General features: G+C 40.3%; 1 protein-coding gene across 4 annotated transcripts in view; it reads left to right on the top strand.

Moving 5' to 3' along the window:
• Positions 1 to 13282, top strand: part of PPARGC1A (PPARG coactivator 1 alpha) — a 379831-nt gene extending 366549 nt beyond the window's left edge. For all 4 annotated transcript variants that reach the window (XM_026120506.2, XM_026120507.2, XM_026120509.2 and 1 more), the window contains 3 exons: positions 5971 to 6092; positions 6444 to 6595; positions 9542 to 13282. In XM_026120506.2, the coding sequence (XP_025976291.2) occupies positions 5971 to 6092; positions 6444 to 6595; positions 9542 to 9645 (378 nt within the window). In that variant the 3' untranslated portion in view covers positions 9646 to 13282. The remainder of the gene's footprint in view (positions 1 to 5970; positions 6093 to 6443; positions 6596 to 9541) is intronic.
• Positions 13283 to 23313: the final 10031 nt, after the last annotated feature.

Below are 23313 nucleotides of genomic sequence, written 5' to 3' on the forward strand. Positions count from 1 at the left end.
TTAATATAGCTTAGTTTGATCTTGACTTTAGTTATTTCACTGGGTACAGATTTCATTTTGGAAAGCATCTTCATTGAATGCAAGGCTGGTCTGCCTTTAGCTACCCAGATTTAGCCAAGTCACTTAATAATGCTAACCAGATCATAGTAGAGACATGTTCGTCATCAAACTTGAGGAACAACTGCAGGATGAGACAGTCTACTCAGGGCTTTGCAGAAACTGGCATCCAACCCACAATCCAGGCAGATCATAGTGATTTGCCAAGGAGACCGAGGACTGCATGGTTCTTCGGATACACCTCAGCAAATTCGTGAGCTATGAAGACTTTTCCTGCAGCAGCTCATCAGACCATGGAGCAAATGCTTTCCAAGGGATGGGTTCAGAAATACAGTTAGCACATTTCAGCGCTGGAGTCTGACAACTAGGCACAGAGGCTTGAGAGGAGTTAGCAGGTTAGCAGCAGTCGTGGGAGAGGCACTGGAAGCAGTGAGTGCTGTAACCTGCCTGAAGAGCTGTGACAGCTCCACAGTGCACAGGCCCACAAGCCCTGGGAGAAAGCTTTGCATCAGCAGTAACTGGTCAAATGGTAGCAGAAAGACAGTGGGTAAAGAGGAGGCTGGCCAGGGGACGGGTGGTAGTGTTCAGCAAGCCTGCGTCGAGCAGATCTACAAGTCTGGCGGGGCACACTTAGCACGCTGGCGCTCCTGGAGCGTTGAAGCCCTCAAATGTTTAAGCAGTGCGTGGTTCCCCATTAGAGGAAGACCCTTCCAGGGCTGGAGGGTTAAACCGTGTGATTGGCAGCCTAGTGTTTTTGAATCTGTGCTGCTCTGCCACTGTGGCTGCTACACTGACTTACCGTCGCAGCCTCCCTGCAGCTTCATTTGCTGCTTGCTCAGGCTGTTGCCAGGAAGTATAACAAAATCCTCTTTTATACCCAAGAAGAAAATTACTATTAACATTATTACTTTTCATTTCTTAAGTGCTGACAGCCTACATGACACAAATATCAAGAGAATCCCTGTCCCAGAGAGCATACAGGTGTAAGCAGATGAATGCACTGTGAGGCCCCTACAGTGGAAAGAATATAGTTTCTATATTCTACTAACTATATTCTATAGTTATATAGAATATATTTTCAAAGAAAATATAGTGCTCTTCAACAGGAAGGCAGGAGAAAGGTGGTTTTGTAAATGAGTGCTTGGCTTCTCTAGAGTCTAAAACCAAACTTGGCCTATAATGGAGTAAATGCTTGCTAATGAAGGATCCAGTGTATGTTGTGTATTTACTTTGTCTTTTTCTGTAGTTTCTCATTTTGATGACCCTGATCCCAGGATTCCACCTTTGCTATAGTAGTTGCTGAGAAAAAGATTACCAAAATCTCGAATTTTACTGGTCCATCACTGTTTTTCTAGAGGTCACCATGCAGTGTGGCTGAACTATTTCAGTCCTCAGTTTGCCACACAGGAACACTTGAAAATACTGTGGAATGTTCTCTCTTTCCTTTCTAGTCTTCATGAGCCTTCCTTTTTCCATTCATACTTGTCCAGAGGTCATACATAGTCCAGAATTATTCTTTAATGCAGTATCTAAGGAAAGTTTTTACTATTATGTGAGAAGCTTACATTTTACTGGCTTTTCCAGTAATCCATAGCATTTTTATTTTTTTTAAATCTCTGCCCAACCATTCCCATCACATGTTCAAAATGATATTTTGCCTCCAGCTCTAAGGATAAAGAGCTTTTTAATAAAGCTCTTTATTGCTTTGTACTGAAAGAGGAGGACCAGTCCTTTGGCACAGAAGGCAATGTAGGCATGGGGCTTGTACCCAGGCTGCCACCTGTGCTGGAGGAAAGGGTGGAGCCTTTGACAAGCCCATGGGGTGACTGACAGACCTCAACTCTAAAATGCCACAACCTGATTTCATGTCTCAGCTTCACACAGAGCATTATCTGGCTCTTGGAGAAGCTCCCAAATGTGTAGAAAAGAAGCAGCAGGGAAAACGGTGGGGAGAGCACCTTGGTTCCCACCATGCCTGCTCAGCAGCACCCTGTGGGGGCAGAAAAAACAAGTGCTGGGTGAAGAAGCCTGGCACAAAAAAAATTTGAAAACTAATCCCTCTAATGATCTGCACTTTAGTTCCTTGTGAAATTAAGATGAAGAATGAGGAAGGGAAAATGAAAAAGGTTTTGGAGAAAGTGTTTGCAAGACAAAAAGATTCTTAGCATCAGTGAGTTTTGCAGCATGGGCAGTCCCTTTATTGACTCCTAGATTTGCAAGTTATATCCTGGTCTTGTTTTTCAAGTTTGGGCATGCTTTAGTATTTTAATTTGAGACTTAAAATGCTCCTTTTCAGTCAAAGATTTCCTACTACATGTGCTCATTCAAATGTCTTTAGTGCAAGGAAAAAAAGGCTAAGATTGAGAAAAAAGAGCTTTAGATAAACTGAAAGAAGATAGACATGTTGAGCCTGAGGGCGCTGGCAGGACAATTCTTTTTTTTTTTTTCCTTTATTTACCTGGAAAATGAATGAACTATGCTCAACGCTTATGATGCAAAATAAATCATCTGCACTTTTGGGAGGGAAATATGGACACTACCTTCTGGAGTTTCTTACAGGTTCCCTCTGCTTACATTAAATTGAAAACAAAAGCTTTTCTCTGCAGATCTCTAGGTTCCCAAGTCATACATCATCTCTTCTAACAAGTGCTGTAAAAATCATACTTAATATGCACATATGGACTTATGCATGTAGCTTACTATAAAATAAGTCTTTAACATGTAGAGGTATGCTGTAATCTTGTTAAGCGTGTATCACTCCTATTTATTAATAGTCTGGTATAAAAGGCAGGTGACTCTATGAATGCAAATACATTTACTCATAATTGCTTTTAAATAAACCAAAGTTAGCCAAGACAAAGACAATACCGTATGAATCCTGGGTTCTCCAAAACCTTATACCATCATGGCACTCTACTTAAAAAAAGATAGTTGAAAGAACATCTCCTCATGTCTGCACGCTGGAGGACATATGGTACATTTTAGCTTTAAATTTCAATTTCCTTAATTTTGCAGGTTTAACTTACTCCCTTAATGATAGTTTAACAGGCTTTTTTTTAATTGTTCAGTTTTGTTTTATTACAGTTGTCTTAAAGGAATATTAGAGATATAAAGGTTATTAGAGGCATAGAAGAAGGAAAAATTGCACAGGCATGCACACAGACTTATGGAAGAGTGTGCAATAGTTATTTCCATCACACTGTAATATAACAGTCTCCATGTCAGTGAGTGAAACATTATGTTTTTTCAGTCGAGATGTATTATCTCAGCTAAAGTATATTAGACAGTCTGCTACATTATGTTCTGCTCCATCTGGTCAGTCATTTAGGTTCAATAGCAAGTATCAATGGAATTGTTTCTTATCAAGTGTTTCAATGCGGTTAAATCCTTGATTTGGTAAAACAGTCTGAAAAAGTAATTACTGTGCATATGCAGATTTTCCTGTTTTTGAAGTTTATGGCACCCAACCATAATGAAAAGCAAGCAGAATTAGAGTGGGGAAAATGGAAGAAATGCAGATTTCTGTTGCTTACTGTCTGCAGTCCTTATTTCACAGAAGCCCTACCCAAAATTCTCTATTAGGAGGGTCAGGGCTACACAGTGGAGACAGAGCTAAAAATCAGCAGCTGTTTGGAGGCTGAGAAACACCCCCTCCTCCATAAACTTATGGCTAATGGTGAGCACATTCATCCTTCTTCTAGCAATGCTAGCTTCTCCAGACTAAGCTGATGTTGCAGAGAACAAGGGCAGTTTTTAGCCCACACACCTTAGAGGGCATGACATTTAAAAATGAGTGTCTGCCCCGGCAGAGTGATAGAGGATGACTAATTCAGTCACCTTGATTCCTTATATAATCAATAGAGAAAATAGTTTAGAGCATCTAAAGGAAGTGCTTACCTGATCCCACTGGTTAAGCAGAGCATATACATACTTTGGCAGAGCAAATGGGGACTTCATTGGGCTGACCAGGGAGCTACACCGGACCCAGAGTGTTGCAGTGGTCACTTTTTGTGCTGTGCCTCAGTGGTTAGGGCATTTGTCCAAGAAATGAGTGTTGGATTATTGGATCTCTGTTTCTTGGGGACTTTAATCCCAAATCTCTCATTTCTCAGTAGCTTAGATTAGCTGGATCTGGTCCCTTGGAATTTATGGGGCCAGGGATAGAATAATCTATAAAGAGTTGACTCACTAATCTAGTGAGAAGGGGTTTCCCTTGGGAAGCAGGTATCTTAATTTTGGCTTCCTGCTCCAGGAATTTTTTTTTTTTTTATTTTGTATTGAATAGTCTCTGGAAGCAGAGTGCTGCCCTAGGAACAGGGATTTCAGACCTGCATGGACGAAGGAGATTTCTGATGGTCCCCTCTATCTCCAATGAGTTCTCTTACAAACAAAAAAGAGGCATCAGGATCATTTTTGTTTCTATATGTATTTTGATGTGAGCTCAATATTATTGTCTTAGGTCTTATTATTGTCTGTGGTCCATGAATGACTAGTGCCTTGCGCCTCTTTGGGGACTCATGGGAAACGTACATTTCCTGCTATATCTGAATTGTAACGCTATAAACTACCTGTCTCTTCACGCAAGGATGTTTCTGAGCAGGAATGCAAGTCTGTATTTAGGTCCCTAGAGTCTTTTGGATTGCACAGTTGAGGTGCCATTAGCCTTTAGTCACCTGCAGGTTAAGATAGTCATGAATTCTCCGCAGCCAGCGTCGCTCCTTTGGAACTTGGCACCTAAATTCAACACAAGTCTCAGGTGCCAAAGTTGATGGTCTAAACTGACATTGCTCCACTGACTGACAAATTTACACCAGCTGAGAATGTGGTGGTGGTTCAGTTTATGGGATGAATGTGTGTATGTGGGGGGGCAGCGGAGGTGACCAAGGGGCCAGCAGTACCAGTTCCTCAAGCCTGAGGCAATATGAGACAAAGGAAAGCTGGGCACCCAATCCTCATACAGCTAGTGTTTCTTCACCGCTCTTACCTTGTGGTATATGAAGATCTCTTTCTACCTGTTGCCTTGCTTGCAACTCAGCTCTGTCCTCAGAAAAGTGTTAATCTGAAAATTCGTAGAGTGACTCTTACAGGGTCCTCTAGTCTTTCTGTCATTCTGCTGGACATTTTCACTTAGAAAAGTATGATATGACCATGACTTGTTGATTTTAAAAGTACCTTTGAAGTTTTGCTCCAAATGTTGAAATAACATGCAAATGACCCCCTAACACCATTGAAATCAGGGAATTTAGGCATTTTTTTCCCCTAAGTAATCAAAAGTGTAATGGTAACAAAAAGAAGTATTTTATTCTTTTCCCTTGCTCCTAAAGATATTTACTTCAATAAAAATTTTCTTCTGTGATCCACACAAGTTTTCCTCTGTTTTGAGATATGGATTGTGATGGAACTGTGGGTTGCAAGATGGCTCAGCTGAGTCTGAGTTTATAATGTTATAATTCATTTTTATAATTGTTGTGTTACTTTATACTGCTCCACAACTAAGATTGGATCCTGGTTTTGCTTGGTGTCGTCTAGATTGCAAGAGAGAGAGAGTTCCTGGTTCTGGAGAATTTACAAGTAGTCAAAAAGTTGAAAGGGAAGAAAATACAAAGAGAGATGAAGGGAATTGTCAGTGGATCTATAGCAGAAAAGTGACAGACCAAGCCATGGAGCCTTTCAGGACCACAATACCTGACAAACTTGTCATCATTTAAATACCTTAAATTTTTCTAGTATACAACCATTTTTACTTTTCAGCAGGATTCATTAAGTCCTTTCCATGTATGACTTACTATAATTTTGCATCCCAGCACATCTGTGTGTTTATGTGTATGCATATATGTATAGGTTCATCTGTATTTGGTAAATACATCGTACACTTGGTAAAAATATCCCTTCCCTGTTGCTCCTTCTCAATAGGAAGAACGTCGTGTGATTTATGTGGGCAAAATCAGACGTGACACAACCCGAACAGAACTGAGGGACCGGTTTGAAGTTTTTGGTGAAATTGAGGAGTGCACAGTAAATTTGCGGGATGATGGGTAAGAACTTTTGAGATTACTTCTTGCTGGGAGCTGCCATATGTAAAAAATTATGGCAGTAAGATTACTGGTATGGGAGTTACCAATGTAAGTGCTATGACAGATGACATGCTGAGTTCAAAACCTTATTTATTTTCTTTCATCCTTATTTATTAATCTTGCTAGTTGAGATTTCCTGTCCAAGAAATAAGTATTTAGCTGCATGACAGGACAATCATGCTGATAAATGGATGCAGTACGTCTGGCATTTCCACTGCTGGATCTCCTGCAAGTTCTTGCTTTGAGGAAAGGGTTACACTAATCTGCATTAACTCTTTAGTTTTTATTCACATCTCTGTTTTTCAATTACAGAGACAGCTATGGTTTCATCACCTACCGCTATACTTGTGATGCCTTTGCTGCTCTTGAAAATGGATACACTTTGCGCAGGTCAAATGAACCTGACTTTGAGCTGTACTTTTGTGGACGCAAGCAATTTTGCAAGTCTAACTATGCAGACCTAGGTAGGTATTTTGCCCTCTGCGAATTAAAGTACATAATTGGAACCTTATAACTCAGAAGAATTTAGGGTTTGCTTGTTTTTGTTTTTGGGAGGGAGTTGCTTATAGTATTTAAATGATGGGTGTTCTTACTTTTAAAGAAAGTGGGTTTTGCTTTCTGTGAGAAGTTCAAAAGCTCAGTAATCTGAACTCTAATTTGAGTTGACTTTTTCAGATATTTGTCTGTGAAAATTCTTTGAAAGACCATTTTTATCATTATCAAAATCAGTGTCCCATATTCAAGAATACCTTGCCATGTTGAAATGATAACACCATAGAAACTTACTGCGTGCTTTACTATTTGTGGATATTTAATGACTGCTTGGTTCTGACACCTAATTTATTTATATGAACCCCAAACAGAGAGCAAAGTAGATTCCTCACTGAAAAATTCACTTTGAGTCTTACTTTGCTGTGAGTTTGGCTGTAAATGTGTAGAACTTGCAAGAGGCACTTCTTAAATGTGATTTATAGTTTCTCAGCTTTGAAAGCCAGAAGAGCTCGTGATGGTCAACCAAATCCGACCCTTAGTCAGAGGCCTCAGCTGGTGATTCCTGCATCAAGCACAGGAATATATGTATGAAAGCATCTCCTTTTCAGGGCCTTGCAGTCATGATGTGAGAGGCTCCTTCCAGTGGAGAACTTAGCATGTCCCTTGGTGTTTGCACTGCCACTGGCAGTCTCCGGTTTGCATACTGGCCGTAACAACTGACCTGGGTATTTCCTATTTCTGGCTGTGCAGAAGTGTACAGTTCTGTCCTGTGTTCTTGGTGAGGTTGCGATGCAGGCTGGCTGATACTCTTCATCTGGTGCTTCCCCTTGCAAATATGTTTGGAGGTATTCAAACTCTTACTGCAGGAATACCTATGATATGTATGTAGATAAAGAGATGCTTCACACTACTGAAATATCCTCTATAATAGTATAATAAATTATAAACTGACCTCTTATTTAATTATCTTTCAAAATGTAAAGTGTTCATTAAATGTTAAGCCTCTCCTGGTACCTGCATAAACAGACTAAAGGTATGGAAGATAATGTTTTCTGAATAAAACAGCAAGGGACTTTTTGCCATTGAATCTTTATTAATCAGATATTGTGTTACTTTTTTTTAATGAATTAATGACTACAGTCATTAAAATCTCTGCATAACCCTGTAACACAGTGCTAATGAAATCTTGTATGTGCTGCCCTTGGCTTTGTACAATGCAGGAAGTGAATATAAATATATTTTTTCAAACCAATTGATGTCTTTTCAGAATAAATGATAAAGATGATGCACATTGTTCACAATGAATATGCTATAATTCATTTCAGTGGCTAAACAGATAACGTAAAGCTAAGAAAAGGCAATTGTCTACTGAAGAGATAGAGGGTTGATGGTGAAAATATAAAAGGTAGCAAGGCATTTTTTGAAATGTTGCCTGATAAAAACAGTAAAAATGGATTGAAGTCTTCCATTGATTTGACTTATCTTTGGTAGTGGAAGCCAGGGGTGTCTCTGTATCTCAAAAAAATCTGGACTTTAAATAAGTTGTCCAAAGGGAACCCTCTTGAACATTATTCATCACTGGGAGTATTTCCTGGAAGATCTTTCCGTAGTGAATGGGATTCCCAGAGTATGTCTGAGCAGAGTATTTTCACTTTGTCGTGCTGACAGCTTGAGCCTCTCTACTTCAGACTGCATTTTATGTATTTTGCAGAGAATCTGATATAGCTACATAAGGAAATGGCAGGATGAACTTTAAAATTCATGAGCTAGTACAAGGGCAGGGAGAATTAATCAGCCTCGGGTTGAGTACAGAAGAAAGAAAACACTTGAAAATAGTAGTCAGAACTTTAACACCTCTCCTCTGTGAGAGGATATTGTCTTAACAACTTGTAATGAACATTTAATTCATGGTGTGTCTTATAGTGGTAGATGAGGAGTTCTGATTAATCTCAGAGCACCCTTTTCTTGCCATTTCTTGTGTTGGCACACTCAGAGAGGAAGCGTGTCACAAGAACAAGGGAGAGTCAGCGTGAAGTAGGAATGACTCCAAAAGGAAATTCAGTGCTTGCAGCCATGTCAACAGTTGCTGTACTGCAGCTGTATGACCACGAATGCACAATGCCTTCTCTGCTGTAGGAGCAGAATGATGTATATCTGAGCAATTGTAAAATCTGGAGCAGATCTTATAGGTCACCCCTAAAACTCACATTCCACAGGAGTTGAACCATTGTTGTTGCTATTACTTATCATGTATGTTACAAGAAACTTTGGATCCCACATGAGATGGTTCATATGGCAGCATGGAGGCCCTGTGCTGAATAGCTCATACTCTAAATGGGTAAACCATAAATTCAGAGAATATGGGAAAAACAGAGATTCAGGGAGATGTTAGTGACTTGTGCAAGATTGCACAGTGGGTCTGCAAGAAACAGAAATGTGTACTGTCCAGAGCAGGCTGCACTGGCTTTCTGCAGAATCAGCTGGCATTACCTCGCTCTGGAGTAGTGAATTTTGGATAGTACCTCCTAGAGCAGTTGCAAAACGGTGGTGGAATTTTCGGTAAAGTATCTGTTGAGATTGCCTGAGCTACACAGAAACCTATAAATAGCAGTGTGCCAGTGCTCAGTCTCAGGAGAAACCCTTTGAGCTTACCTGCTCTATATACATTCAGTTTATAGCTCTTTCCCCGTGCTTATGGCAGGTACTGCTTTTGTTAAGTTCTGAGTCTTATCAGAAAGCTCTGTCCATACCTAAAGCTTCTCTGATACCTATTCCTGGGTTTTTATCATCCCAAAACCTGGAAACACAAGTGGATTAATTCTGTAGTACTTTGTTGGTACTGTTGTACAAAGAAAGTAATAAAAGTATGAGCCAGCACCTCTTGCCTCCTAACTGAACTTGCGTCTCTTTGGTTTCAGATTCAAACTCAGATGATTTTGATCCTGCTTCCACTAAAAGCAAGTATGACTCCATGGATTTTGATAGTTTACTTAAAGAGGCACAGCGAAGCCTGCGTAGGTAACATGCATCACACCTGAGGAAAACGGAGGGATGGCGAATACCTCACGGACATCACGTCCTTCAATAACGGACAATTAAAAAGTCATACTTAGGAATTTCTCCTACTTTACACTCTCTGTTCAAAACCATGGTTTACATGAACACAGCTGCTCGATGAGTGAAGAGGCAGAATGGATATCCAGTAAGCACACATGTGGCCATGGGTGTCAGCTTTGCTTTCCTGGGGTGATCGGTGGCGGGGATTTCTGTCGTTCATAGCGGGTTCGAGTGCAAACCACGTGACATGGCAGCAGTTCCACAGAGATACACTTACAATGTAGAACTTCAAAATGTGTACATATCGCATTTTAACAAAAAACAAAAACAAAAAAAAAAACACAAAAAAAGCAAATTTGAGAACTACGGCTGCTGCTGTCTGGAAATCAGACACTGCTTTTTTTTTTCTTTTCTTTTCTTTTTTTTTTTCTTAAAGAAGCTTTTTCTCACAACACAGTGATCCTATGACAATCCAGAAGAAACCACAGGTCCTAGAAGCCTACAATCTGCTGTTTTTTGGTTTTAGGATTTTTATATTTTTTTCTCCCCATTTTTTCCTTGCAGAAGAGAAAATGAAAGGCTAAGCTTCCCTTACATTTTGAAGTTTCATCTTTTAATTCTGACACCCATGTAAATGTCTACAATGTTGATCTTCCACAGCAAAATTTTCAAAGCCTTGTTAATGGTCAAATGTGCAGCTTGTTCAGCGATTTATTCTAATGAGCGGATGTGGTGTTACATTATTAATGAGAGTTGGATATAACTATCTGAGTGTGTGCACAGATAGTTTATTTGCTACATTCTCTAAAGTAGTTGAGTATTTACAAATGTTAAATGGAGTATTTTTATTTATGTACATACTGTATGACAATGTTCTTTTTTGTTACAGCTATGCACTGTAAATGCAGCCTTCTTTTCAAAAACTGCTGAATTTTTCTTAATCAAGAATACTCAAATGTAATTATATGAGGTGAAACAATTATTGTACACTAACATATGTAGAAAGCTGAACTTACGCCTATATATATTTGATTGTAAAAAAAAGAGAGAAAAGCGCGTGGGTGAGGGTGTGGGTGTGTATATATGTGTGTGTGTGTGTCTGAGTGCAAAAATGCTTTACACACATTCATCCCTTCTTTGGTGAGCTTATATAAGAATTTTGTCGAGAATTATCCTAGCCCAAAAGGTACTAACCACTTCTGCAGTATTTTTCCACATTTTTCTCATTGCTTGTTTTTCTTTTGCAGTTTTATACACTGAATTTGTTAGGGGAATGAAATTTTCTCATCTAAATTTTTCTAGAAGATATCATAATTTTATGTAAAGTCTCTCAAATGGGTAATCATTAAGAAATGTTTTTATTTTATGTATCAACAGTAGTTTTGGAACTAGAGGTCAAAAATCTTTTTAAAATGCTATTTTGTTTTAATTTTTGTGATTTTAATTTGATAAAAATATGCTGAGGTACTAAGTACAGTATGATTTTTACAGTAATTCTGTGTCTAAACACTGTTCTTGAAGCCAGTAATCTTTTCATTGGCAGAGTTTAATGATGGTATTTATCTATATTTTTTACAGTTATGCATCCTGTATAAATACTGATCCTTCATTCCTTTGTTTACTAACGAGACATATTTATCAGTTACAATTATCCTATTTATTATAAATTATGAGATGACTAAAATAATAAAAAGGCCAGTGGAAATTTTATACCTAGGTTGCATGACAGTTGTCAGTTTGGAGTAAGTGCTTCGTTTGGAAATTCAGCTTTTGCAGAAGCGGTGGGTTTTTTTTTTTCTTTTTTACTATGCACTAGCATGGCCTCAGATGTGCCCATGACATTGTTGCTGATGACATTGCTTCTGCTAAATTAAATAGAAACTTCTGGGGAAAAAAAAGTACACATTGGTAAACTACTACTATTTTGAGCATCAGGATTTCATATGAACTTGGAGTCTCTAGACTGAATCAGCAAAGTTTGGAATTTGCTTGTGAATGTATAGATTTGGTTTTCTATTACTGTTTGGCATTCATGACTCCTCTTAAAGATAACTATTTAATCTCCCTTCCACTCCCAGTCCTAGAAAACCGATTCCACCCCATGCCAGTGCAGTTGATTTTGATGGCTGCATTCATTTTATCACCAGCATATTGTGTTCTGAGAGATTCCACTGTCTGTCCTGTCGGATGCTTGCTTGGTTTTTTGGCTTCTTCTTTCTAAGTAGATAGATAGCAATAAAAAAAGAGAAGAACTTTTTCAGAGGTTCTCTGTTACGACTGTAACATTCTTTAATCTGCGTAATTCTTGTTGTTGCTCTGTAGGTTAAAAATGCAGGTATTTTAACTTTGTGTGAATGCCAAACTAAAAGTTTACAATTTTCCTTTCTGGATTTTGAGTATCTTCTGTTGTAAAGAAAAATATTAAAAGCAATAAATTATTTTTAAGAAATCAATATTTAGTATATCATATTATGTGTTCAAGGACCAGATGCATTACCTATTTTGCCTTTAAATTTCTGTGACTAAATTTTAAATATATTCTCTTTTGCCCTAGATTGCTGACTTGAATAAATTGGTGTGGGTTTTTTGGGGGGGATTATTTATTTTTCCCCAAGCAGGCATAATGTCATGAGTCAATTTTTTTTTTTCACTGGCCTAGCAAACATTCGTATTTTGAAGATGTCTTTCCTCTGTGGATTTTCAAATTACACAAGAAATTAATATAGAGCTAGGATTGCTGAATAAAGCTATATTTATCCTTTGTAGACACTGTAGTAGGTAACCCATCAAAATCTAAACTTGGTGTTTCCTTTTTTTTTTTTCTTCTCCCCGCATTGTCACTGGAGGCAAATTGCAGCATAGATGTGTATGTCTTTTAGATGAAGATTGTACTGTTGCTTTCATGCTGTGGTAAGTACCACATCTGCAATACAGGTAACAGAACTGGTACTTAGAAACTATGGTCTTTTCTAGAGCCGTAACAAAGTAATTCCTACATAACGTAAAATGTTCCAAATCCAAACAGAGGGAGCCTAAAATTGAAGAAGAATATCTGTGCTAAACTACTTTCAACAACAGTTGGGCTGCCATCACCAACAGCAGCACTGAGGAAAGCTTGTGCCTTTGGGGTATGATAGTTGGGTCAGCTGAAAAAAAACACATCTTCTTTTATCCCTTCAGATGTAAGCTTATAGTAGGTAATGATTATGTGTCCTTTTTGATGGCTGTAATGAGAACTTCAATCACTGTAGTATAAGATCTGATCTATAAATGACCTAGAATAGCCATGTAATTTAATGTGATGATTCTAAATTTGTACCTATGTGACAGACATTTTCAACAATGTGAATCATTGACCTGATGGAGCTACTGTAAAACTTGTACAGTAGGTGAGCATGTAAAGCTATTGGTTGGACTATGCTGAACAGGGAAAGAGAGCTATTAGTTAAGCCCAAGCTGGGCTATTTTCCACCTGCCAATTCTACATGTACTTTTGTGGTTTAATTCATTGTATGAAAATTCCTGTGATTTTTTTTTTTTTAATGTGCAGTACACATCAGCCTCACTGAGCAAATAAAGGGAAACGAATGTTTCAAATCCAATTCTGTTTCTCTTTCTTATCACAAGTGACAGGTTTTTTTCCCCTCAACTGGACATGTACTGAGTTTCCTGTTACTCTTCTTGATGATCATAGTTGATTTCAAACAGCAGTCCAGATCGTGTCTGCATTACTGGTCTTTGGACAAGAGACAGAACCAGTAGCTTTAGTGAAGAAATCCCATAGTAGAGAAGTGCTGCCTGCCTATCTGCTATGAGTAGCCTGGACTGTAGAAGGGCCAACAGAAACCTTGTTGGAAAACTTGGAAAAAATGCTCAGTGGAGTTTTTAGAGTTACTGGCTTGAGTGATGAGAGGGTGGGGGAGGTAAGGGCTTTACTACATGGTCGTGTCTGGATCATGCAGATAGCAGAGACTGATACGTCTGAAATGATTGGTATCTTCCATCCTCAGGATTGATATCCTTCATCCTCGGGACAAATACCTGTACTTAGGAAAAAATGCCAGCCTGGTAGACATTTACCAGCATCTCTGTCTCAGCAGACAGGTGAGGAAGATCAGAACATGAATTTTTGAATCCTCCCCGGAAAATACAGGGTGTAGCATGTTGGGCTGCCACACCAGCATCACCATTGTGCGGGTAACAGCTACGTGGAGAAGTACAGAGGATCTGGCAAATGGTGTTTACAGCCCTTTCATTTTAAAGACACATAGAAGGGGAAGGAATTGGCTTTGGTTTGCACAGGCAAGCAAGGTTCACTCACATGTAGCCAATGGACTTTTGTAGGTCTGCCCTGTTGCATCAACAGCCTTCTATGGCAGTTAGTGATACAACATTTGATGACTGAACCGACCCTGCTGTAATCTGCCCACAAGTCCTCTCATCTTGCCACTGTGCCACAGAAGACAACTGAGGCATGCTGAGAGGAACAGTCTAGGACAGCCTAGAGTGGGCAGGCTGGTTGTGGTCTTCAGGGAGAGTGGATGCTCATGTCTCCAGGTTTCAGGACCACTAAATTCACTTAAACTGCCTATCTCAATACTATTAGCCTCCACCTCATCCCTGTTCCTAACATTGCTGTTTATTCGATACTCTATAATCCTATTTTTTTACTTGCAAAGTGTGCCATGAAAATGCCAACTGTAGTATTTGTCAACTTTCACTTCAGACCCTCATTTGACCTGAGTAACCTGTTGTTAGCCTGTGGCACGTGATGCAGTCTTCTGCTGCTTGAGTGGATAAAGCAAGAGTGAGCAGAGCCCGGTGGGGTCAGCTAGCTGCGCTGCTCAGAGAGGGCTGCCCATGAGCAGCTGCATGGGGCAGTCGCTGCAGCGTATGCATGGGTGAGGCGTCTACCCGAAAGGACGTGCAGGTGCCTGTCACCTCGGCTCAGCGAGTCCAGCTACCCTCTTTCCGCTTGCCTAAAGTACAGCGGTCACCTGCGCATGGCTGTGCTCTCGTCCCTCCCTGCCGCGGAGCTGCGGGAAAGGTGCCCGCAGGGAGAGCCAGCAGCCCGGCACTGCGGGAGCAGCTCCCCTTTGCCTTGCCAGAAGCAGATGCCTCAGGACTGACTGGAGACGCTCGCCTCCTCTTCCTTGCAGTGATTTTTGCTGCTCCCCCAAACGTGTCTCACTGTTCCTTCCCATCCCATTCCTTAATTTCCCTTATGCTCTCTTAACGACCTCTTCCTCCGAAGAGTATACAAGGAATAAAAATCTTACCTACCTGTGCAAGATTTGCTAACTCACGTTAGGGGAAGCTGTGATGTTTAGCTTCTGCATTTTTACCATTAACGAATCCTAAACATTGCGCTTGGTGCTCGCAATGCTTTTAGAATGAAATTCTTTACTTTGTGGGATTTGCATTGTTGACTTAATGCTTAAACTTAGTGGGCCAAATCCATCCCTGATGTACTTCATTGCTGTTGCTGCAGTTACACAAGACATGAATTTAACCCAATATCTCTCCAGTTGCTAGGCTTTTTAATTCAATTTGTTTATTCATTTCATAGTTTTGCAAAGCACTCTGGTGCAAAAAGCACTCTTAAATTTTCAGTAAAGTATTTCTTTTTCCCTCATCCCCTCATTTTAGATTATTAAGGTTTATTGCATAAAATCAGGACCTCATTCATTAAGAAATCATCCCTTCCAATGGCTATTCTCCTGCACTAACATTTTTTCCCAAAGTGAATGCTGCAAGCTGGGCACCTGAAATCAAATTCAGGCACCTCAATGAATGGCCTGATTTTCAAAAATGCTGAGCATCTTGCAGCTCACGTTGACTTCAATTAGACCTGCTGGCTCTCAGCACTTTTAAAATCAAGCCACATATTTAGAGCCCCAATTCAGTACAGCATTTACATTTGTGCTTAAGTCCACCCTGATTCAGCAAAGCACTTAAGCACGAGTGTTTTTAGATCCATTGAAGTCAAGTGCTCCTCTGCTGCTTTGAATAAAAATAGACTCCTGGATTGGGGCCTAAGAATCTAAATACAGACACTGAAGCCTAATTTTAGACCTCCATTTGGAAACTTTGGCCTTGCCTACAACCTTTAACCCAATAATGCTTCCAGAAAACACAAAACACCCATTAGGCCTTTATGAAGTTTTTTTGTTTGTTTGTTTTTGTTTTTTGTTTTTTGGGTTTTTTTTTAGTAAAGAAAGGTGGAGCAGCAAGAAATACCAGCTGCGGACAAAATTCTTCCTTGAAGAGAATATTTTGGAAATTTTAAATACAACTCTAACAAGCTTACTTGCTTCATCAATACTATTTCAATTGCAATTTTAGATATCTAATTTAAGATTTATGTGCATTGATTCTATTGTCCTTTGCCATTAATTACTGAACCACTATATTAAACTTAACAAATATAACTTCCCCTGCTTTTTTGCAAATCACGCTCTCAACATTGATATTCCATGTTCACAAGCAAACTAAACTATAAATCAATTTTCTCTACTTTATCAAACAGCAGAAAGTAATAAAGAAGGTCACAAATAGTACAGTAGTTCCTTGGAGGTTTGTAAGATCATAATTTAAAGCTCAGAAAGATTGAATCAAAAGTTGAATGAATCCCTAAGGGAAAAGATTCTATATAGATTCTATTGATAGACACAAGGCAGCCTATCTTCATTGGGAACTAGTATATTTGTTAATATGCTGGGACAAAGGAAACTAGTCTGCTCTACAAAGAAGAAAATGAAATCCTCAGTGAGAGGAAGTGAAAATATCCTTTGCACTTCCTGTTGCTCTGCTCTCCTTTTACTGTCATGGTGAAAAAAAGAGAAAACAAACTAATCTTTTGATGCACAACATGCTCTTCTGAATGTATTTAGTGTCTGTATTCTCACCTTATCTGAGTAAATTATGAAAATTACATTTAAATGCATTATATACTTTATTATATACATATATCCATATGTATACTACATATATAAATTGTAGACGTTGCACTTGATAAGTGTGTAAATTCCTAGATTGATGCTTTTTAGTTCAAACAGCCTCAGCCCAAAATCTTAGCAGTGTATGAAGCCAAAGCAAATTGAATGGTTGGTTTTTTTCAGTGACAAATTTTGTTGAAGCCAGAAATATTTTTTCCAAAGAGGGAAGCATATTCTTCAAAGAATGTTTAGCTTTTAAGTGTCCCTGGAATTATTGCAGCTTCCTTTCCACATAGTTCTGAAATCATATTTTACAAAGACATCTGTGATTCTCTTTAAAAAAAATCTATAGCTTTAATGACATGACTGGACCTGATGAATTAAGCTCTCCTTCCAAATTCAAATGGAATTAATGAGAAAAAAAAGACTCCTGTGGAAAGAAAAACAATTAAAAATAAATTTTGCTAATGTCTTTGGTTGGAGTAATTCTCCACACAACGATTGTAAATAGTGAGCTCTTAAATGAAATGTATCTTTTTGGAAGGCATGCATGGCGAAGTACAATATGATGGAAGTGTTTGGGCTTGCATACTGACTATTTTCTTACTGTATTGGCTAGTAGAGAGGAACTGAACTGCACTGTGATAAAGGCAGCTGAACAGAAAACTGGGCATAAAATTCCAGTGCCTTCAAATTCAGTGACTGAACTCCAATCCTCTTCAGCCTTTTGCATTAACCCCAGCATGTGTAAATAGTGGACAGTGATCAAATGTAAATGGTTGCCTGAGCCTTATTTGCGTTCTGACAGATTGCTGGCCAGATGTAATGTAAATGAAAGCCAAAACTAAGTATGAAGAAAACCATGGCCTAAAGAGCCCAATATGTAAATTATTACTAGGACTCTTAATTGAATAAAATATTTGCTACAATTTATTTTTGACAACGTGCATTCCATTCTCTATTAAATTGGTGCTTGATAAAGTAATAAAATTATTACAGCCATAAAGTTACTGTGCTATACCTTCAAGGCAAGGCATTCGAGAGATCTTCTTGTTGTCCTCAGATTATTGACTTTGGCATTATGAAAAATGCATATTGGTGCCTTACACTAATTCTTTCCTACTGCATTTGCAACGCAGGCCTATGCTTATTCATGCACTGTGTTGGCAGTAAATTAAAAAAAAACAAACCAACCTACCAGCCACAACACTTGAAAACTGATGGAGTGCTTTCTTTTTTAACCATTTATTGGAACAACACCACGGGTAACTTTAGTTTTCTATTATATGAATAATGTATTGTAGTAGCTAGGCATGCCCTTAGTTATACACTCCTGCCAGCAAGTAGTGGAGTGGTGAGTGCTATCACTGAATAATGATTAATTACTTGTCCTTCTGAAGGAGTCTAGTTTTGTAAACTGGTCACACAGCATGTTACGTGGATTGTGTCTGCTACACAAAAGGTTACTTGCAATCACATAATGAGACATAATGATGCACAACAATTCTTTGGTGCAAATCTGCACACAATGGAACTTAGATAGAAACCCATTCATTTACTTATCCTGTTTGCTAGAGGGTATGAAACTTCACTGCATTGCTGCAGTGCTAGCATTGCTTCTTCTGCAGTGCTGACATTTTGTGTGAAAATACTGTAACTAACTGCTTCTTTAGGAACCTCGAGCAGCATCTTCATGGCATTGCCTCATGACAGACTGCTAGCACACCTTGGGAGGGACTCGGCTGCCATGGCATGATGGCCAGGTGGGTGGCATACTTCACTGACACGTGCCCGAGCTCTTGGTGGGAAGCCAGGGTGCAATTCATTACTGTGAGAGGAGGAGTTCACACATGACTTTGAGCACACCTGTGTATGCTCTCTCCTATGTCTCCCTGACTTGGGAAGAGCAAACAGGGAATGTAACTTTTACCATATATTGTACTTCACTGTATAGACAAAGGAAGAAGGACTTTCAGAAGCACAGCTCTGAAACCTAGAGCCACCACTTCCTTGAACCTTAGGGGCAAAAGATCTTACTGCTGTTGGCTTCTGCTCTTTGGAAAACAAGAAGTGCTCAGTCAGGACTTTCCCAGCTTTGCTGCCTCAGGTACCACAACCGGCAGTGTTGCTGACAGAGCAGTGGTGTCTAGTCCTGCATGGTCTCAGCAACAGGCATCTGATGGTACAGGCTGTGTCTGGTTACTACTGTGAAGCAGTTTGGGTGCAGTTTGGCCCTGCTGGCCAAACTCCTTGAACCTCTGAACTCCAAAATTTTGGGAGCCTCATGCAGCTTGGAGGGCTGTGCGGACTGGCTGGCCAGTGATGGGCCTTCCCCTCCTCCAGGGGTGTGGGAAGGCTTGCGTGTGCGGTGGTGTCCCACAACAACCCGGCAAGATTGGCTGCCACAGCCCACGCTGTCTCCTTCCCCTTTACCGGGACTGGGATTACCCAGAAGCCCCCCCAAAGCACTGTGAGGATTTGGGCATGTAAGACAGTTTCAGCACAGGAGCTGCATCTGAACAGGTTATAAGATCTGTATGTGGTTCGTGAACCATGTTTCGGACACTGCTGCACGACAGTTACGTGTCTCAGTGCTTGGGAACGCCCTGGTAGCTGGTACTCACGTGGTTCCTTTTGGCCTTTGTTGTCTCAGCTCACAGGACAACATTTTATGATACAATTAATACATCAGCATGACTAGGGTAGAAGATCAGACACCCTGTAAAAGTTCGTTTTCCTATAAAGGAGATGGACTTTGCATATGTGGTATGAATTGCTCGCCTCTCTATATATGAGGCAATAAATAAAATGCCTCCTGTCAACAGATCGTCATCAGTCTCTAATGTTTTTGTGTAGTTATGCGGAGCTACATAAAGGCTGTTGGGGATGACACCAGCTAATGGCACTGTGCTCCCACCAGTGTGGCAGCTACTGCTCCTGACATTCCCTGCAGCCCTCAATTTTGCCCGCTAGTAATGTCACGGCCTCGGCCGCGCTTTGCCCTGCAGTACATGACAGTTATGCGAACCCCGCTGGCCTGCTATGTGCCCTTTCAGCGAGCGAAAGGCGACCACGAGGTGCCTTCGTGGGCCGCAGGAAGCCTGGCAGAGCCGGGGCGGGGGCCGTGTCTGCACCCGGCCCCCGGGGCCGCGAGGGACGGGGCCGCGGCGCTGTAGAGGCACGCTGCTTGGTGTAACAGTGGTAGTATATTTAGTGAACAGCTGGCATAATTCTGCAGCTAACAAATATAATTTTTCTTCCACAAATAGTTTCATGAACAGTAGATCATACGAAGCCTGATTTACTGCAGCGCTCTCCCGTGCGGAGCCTCTGATTTGTAATAATCTTGCTGAGGCGGCTCTGCAGCTTCTCCCTCCGCAAAGGCAGTAATAGATAGTGTCTCTGTCGCTGTCTGTCTCTGGCTTTCCCCCCCCTCCCCCACTTGGCTACCTATTTTCATGAAATAAAATGGAGTATGTTAGAATGCGATATACCGAAGGCTTTTACCCCTCTATTAAATTTAGCTGAAGCTGACCAGCGCGATCAAGTTGCTGGGGCATGGGATACAAAAGCCAGCCGGACCGCACGGCAGAAACGATGCAGGCAGGCTGCAGAAAGGGTGCAAGTCTCATCTCCTCGGGAAACGAGGCAACAAAACATTGGGATCCTGTATTTTGGTGGCTAAACAGTTTTAGTATTATTTCCTAGCCTCACAAACTTTGCTCATTTAACTAATAAGGTGTCAGTATTCGCAGACTCAGACCTTAGTGTATTTACAGCTGAGCACCTGTACTGAGATTTTTGCAGAAATCTTAATGAAAATGGACAGGGAATGGACAGGAAGCATTGGGCATGAAGTCTCACAGCTCCAGAGCTGCACGGGGAGGCTTATCAGACATATTGCAATCCCACCAACTCCTGCTTTTGCTGTAATGAAGCTGATGACGTTGTATGAAAACCTATACGTAACTGAGGAACCTATGTGTTCATTTAACAATGGAAAGGGCATAGTACTAATAGGCTCCTCCACAGTGAGCCTCCTAGGATGTTTCTTCTGGTAGAAGAAGCTTTGCCAGGTACCTATTTATACTTTTACACTGAATCTCATGGCACTGTTTTTGCTCCACAGTGTTGGGGCTGATGAGACCAGATGAGGTTAAGCTGCCACATATAGCTGCTGACTGCTAGTTCATTCCCTTCTTGCTCAGCAATGCTAGACTCACTATATGTCTGGGAGGCAAGGAATACAGTTAGACAAATGGAATAAGAACAAACAACGAAGTGAATCCTGTACTGTCATATACATTTTTTATTCACATTGCACATAAATCTCATCCAAGCTCATGGGAGAACTTTAGCATCCCCTTAAACTCCCATTTATTCTCCATCCGTCTCATTCTTTGCACTATTAAGAAACAGATTTATTTTCTGAAAACTACTCTTAATCATTGTGCAAATAGCATTGGAACATTTATACGCAAAGTAATAAATAGATGATTCGCATCTTAATACGAGACTGGAGATTATTCTGACCTATTTGTGTTATTTTGCATTTAACACACAGACACCATTCTCACTCTCTGATAGAAATGTTAATCATGCGATTTCATTATTCTTATTTAGATTTACGTTTTTTTCTGTGCCACAATGTTCTTGGAACTGGTCTACAAGATGTGAAATGCAGACACTCAGTGTTCCAAAATGCTCGAGAGAGACAAAAAGAAAATTTCGTTCAGCCAGAGAAGGTAATAATGTGAAGATATGTGCAAAATCCAGAGTAACAGAGAACGTGGAAATTTTTTGTTATCATGCTGGTTAGTGGTGAATTGCTAGAAGAATCAGTCATTTCTTAGGTTTTGATGATAATGAGAATAAGGTAAAGAAGGAGGTATGACCAGTTCCAGAGTTTATGTCCTTTGCTACAGAACTAATATTGTCAATTCACATACCTCTGAATACAGGAAAGTGGATTGTCAAGTCTTGTTATAGTGGCTTTTCTTGGATGAGTAGGAAATGTTTTCTCTTCCTCCTGGTTATGTCCTGGCTTTATTACTTTATACTGCTAAACGCAGTATCTGGCCCTTGGAACTATTTATTGGTTGCATGTAAAGAGAAACATTACACAATCTTTTCAGTGCTCGGTTGTACTCTCACAGGTTCAGGTAATGCCGAGGAAAGTATTCCTTGGGCCAAAGTGAAAGTCATATGCATCTTCGTTTGCTTTATCAGGATCATTAGACTTATTTAAGATTTAACCTTTTATGGTCTGTTTAATCTTCAGTAAACTATTTGTGTGCCAAAATAATCACACACCTACACATATACCAGATAAGCATGTATGTATATATGTATGTACCCTTCATGTATATAGCTATCTGTATGCATATAACCCCCTCCTTTAGGGTCTGTCATTCAGAAACTCATCTTATACAAGAAGATGTAAGTTCTAATAACAGTTTTCTCTCCAAACAAGGCTGTCGGTAGGATGTACCTACATCCTTGCGTGTCAGAAGAATTACTTCCCACTGGTCAGAGAGAAACTTGGATTGCACTGGTGTTCTGGCTGGTGTCACCAGGCTGCACCTTGCTGCCTGGACTGCCACCACGAATGGAGGATAGATTGCCGTGTACTCAGAACAGTTTGTGGGCATTTGTATCATTGTGTATATAAATGGGTCAGGAGATGTGCAGTTCTGGCTTAAGCCATGGTAATTTGAGCATTTCTAAGTATCCATCTCAAACCTGTTCTCCATATTTTTGCAGGGTTCCAGTAACTGAATTCAGGGCTGCTAAATAAGAAATAATTATTTCTTAAACTGGCATTCATAAACAGATTTGTGTGCTATACAAGCTGTTGCTGTGGGAAAACTCAGATCCTCTGAGCTTACCCCAGTAAATCCACAAGGAGTTGAACAATGAAAGCAGTAGTACACGTTTTACACTCATATTGAACTGGCATTTGTTGAAATGGCTCTACAGGTGCCCTGTGCCCCCCGGGTTCCCACGACTGCAGGCTCCAGAGCGCTTTCACGCCACATTGGTTCCTCCACTCAAACGCAGCTCTGGGGACCAGGATGGGGATCCAAAGGGGCCCAGTCCTTGCTACCGCACAGGTTCAATCATGCAGTGCTGCAGCCTGAAGGAAGTTGTCATTTCCTGAAACCTGGGAAGGTGTATCAGCCGGGCCAAGATATGTTAACTGACAATAAGTATTGCTGACCACTGAACTCATGTGAACAACCCCCCCTCCTCCAATTTTACAGGATCATATTTGGCACCTGAACAGGGGTTTGATTTTTTTTTCCTGTTTCCATATGCTGTTTCTGTGATTAAATTCATACTTGGCTGCAGTATTTTAAATGTCGTTCCCAATCCCTGGTCATAAACCAGGCAATTGGCTCTTTCGACACATTCACTTCACAGTGATGACACTGAAAGGATTTATTCCAGCTCTTAGATTTTCTTTTCTAAGAATGCATTTGTTTGTTTGCTTATTTATTACAGCCCACTTGTTTGGTCCTTATCACTACCATCGCTAAAACAAAATGGTTTGTTATAAGCCACAACACCAGGTGGCTTCTCAGTGCAACATTCCCAGATCATCTCAAAGCCCTGGAGCTTTACAGGAGATGGTGGGAGCACTTTGGCTCCTGCGGGCGTGCTCAGCGCACCCATGCCAATAGTTACTCTAAAGT

The sequence above is a fragment of the Dromaius novaehollandiae genome, chromosome 4 (assembly GCF_036370855.1).
Source record: "Dromaius novaehollandiae isolate bDroNov1 chromosome 4, bDroNov1.hap1, whole genome shotgun sequence".
NCBI lineage: Eukaryota > Metazoa > Chordata > Aves > Casuariiformes > Dromaiidae > Dromaius > Dromaius novaehollandiae.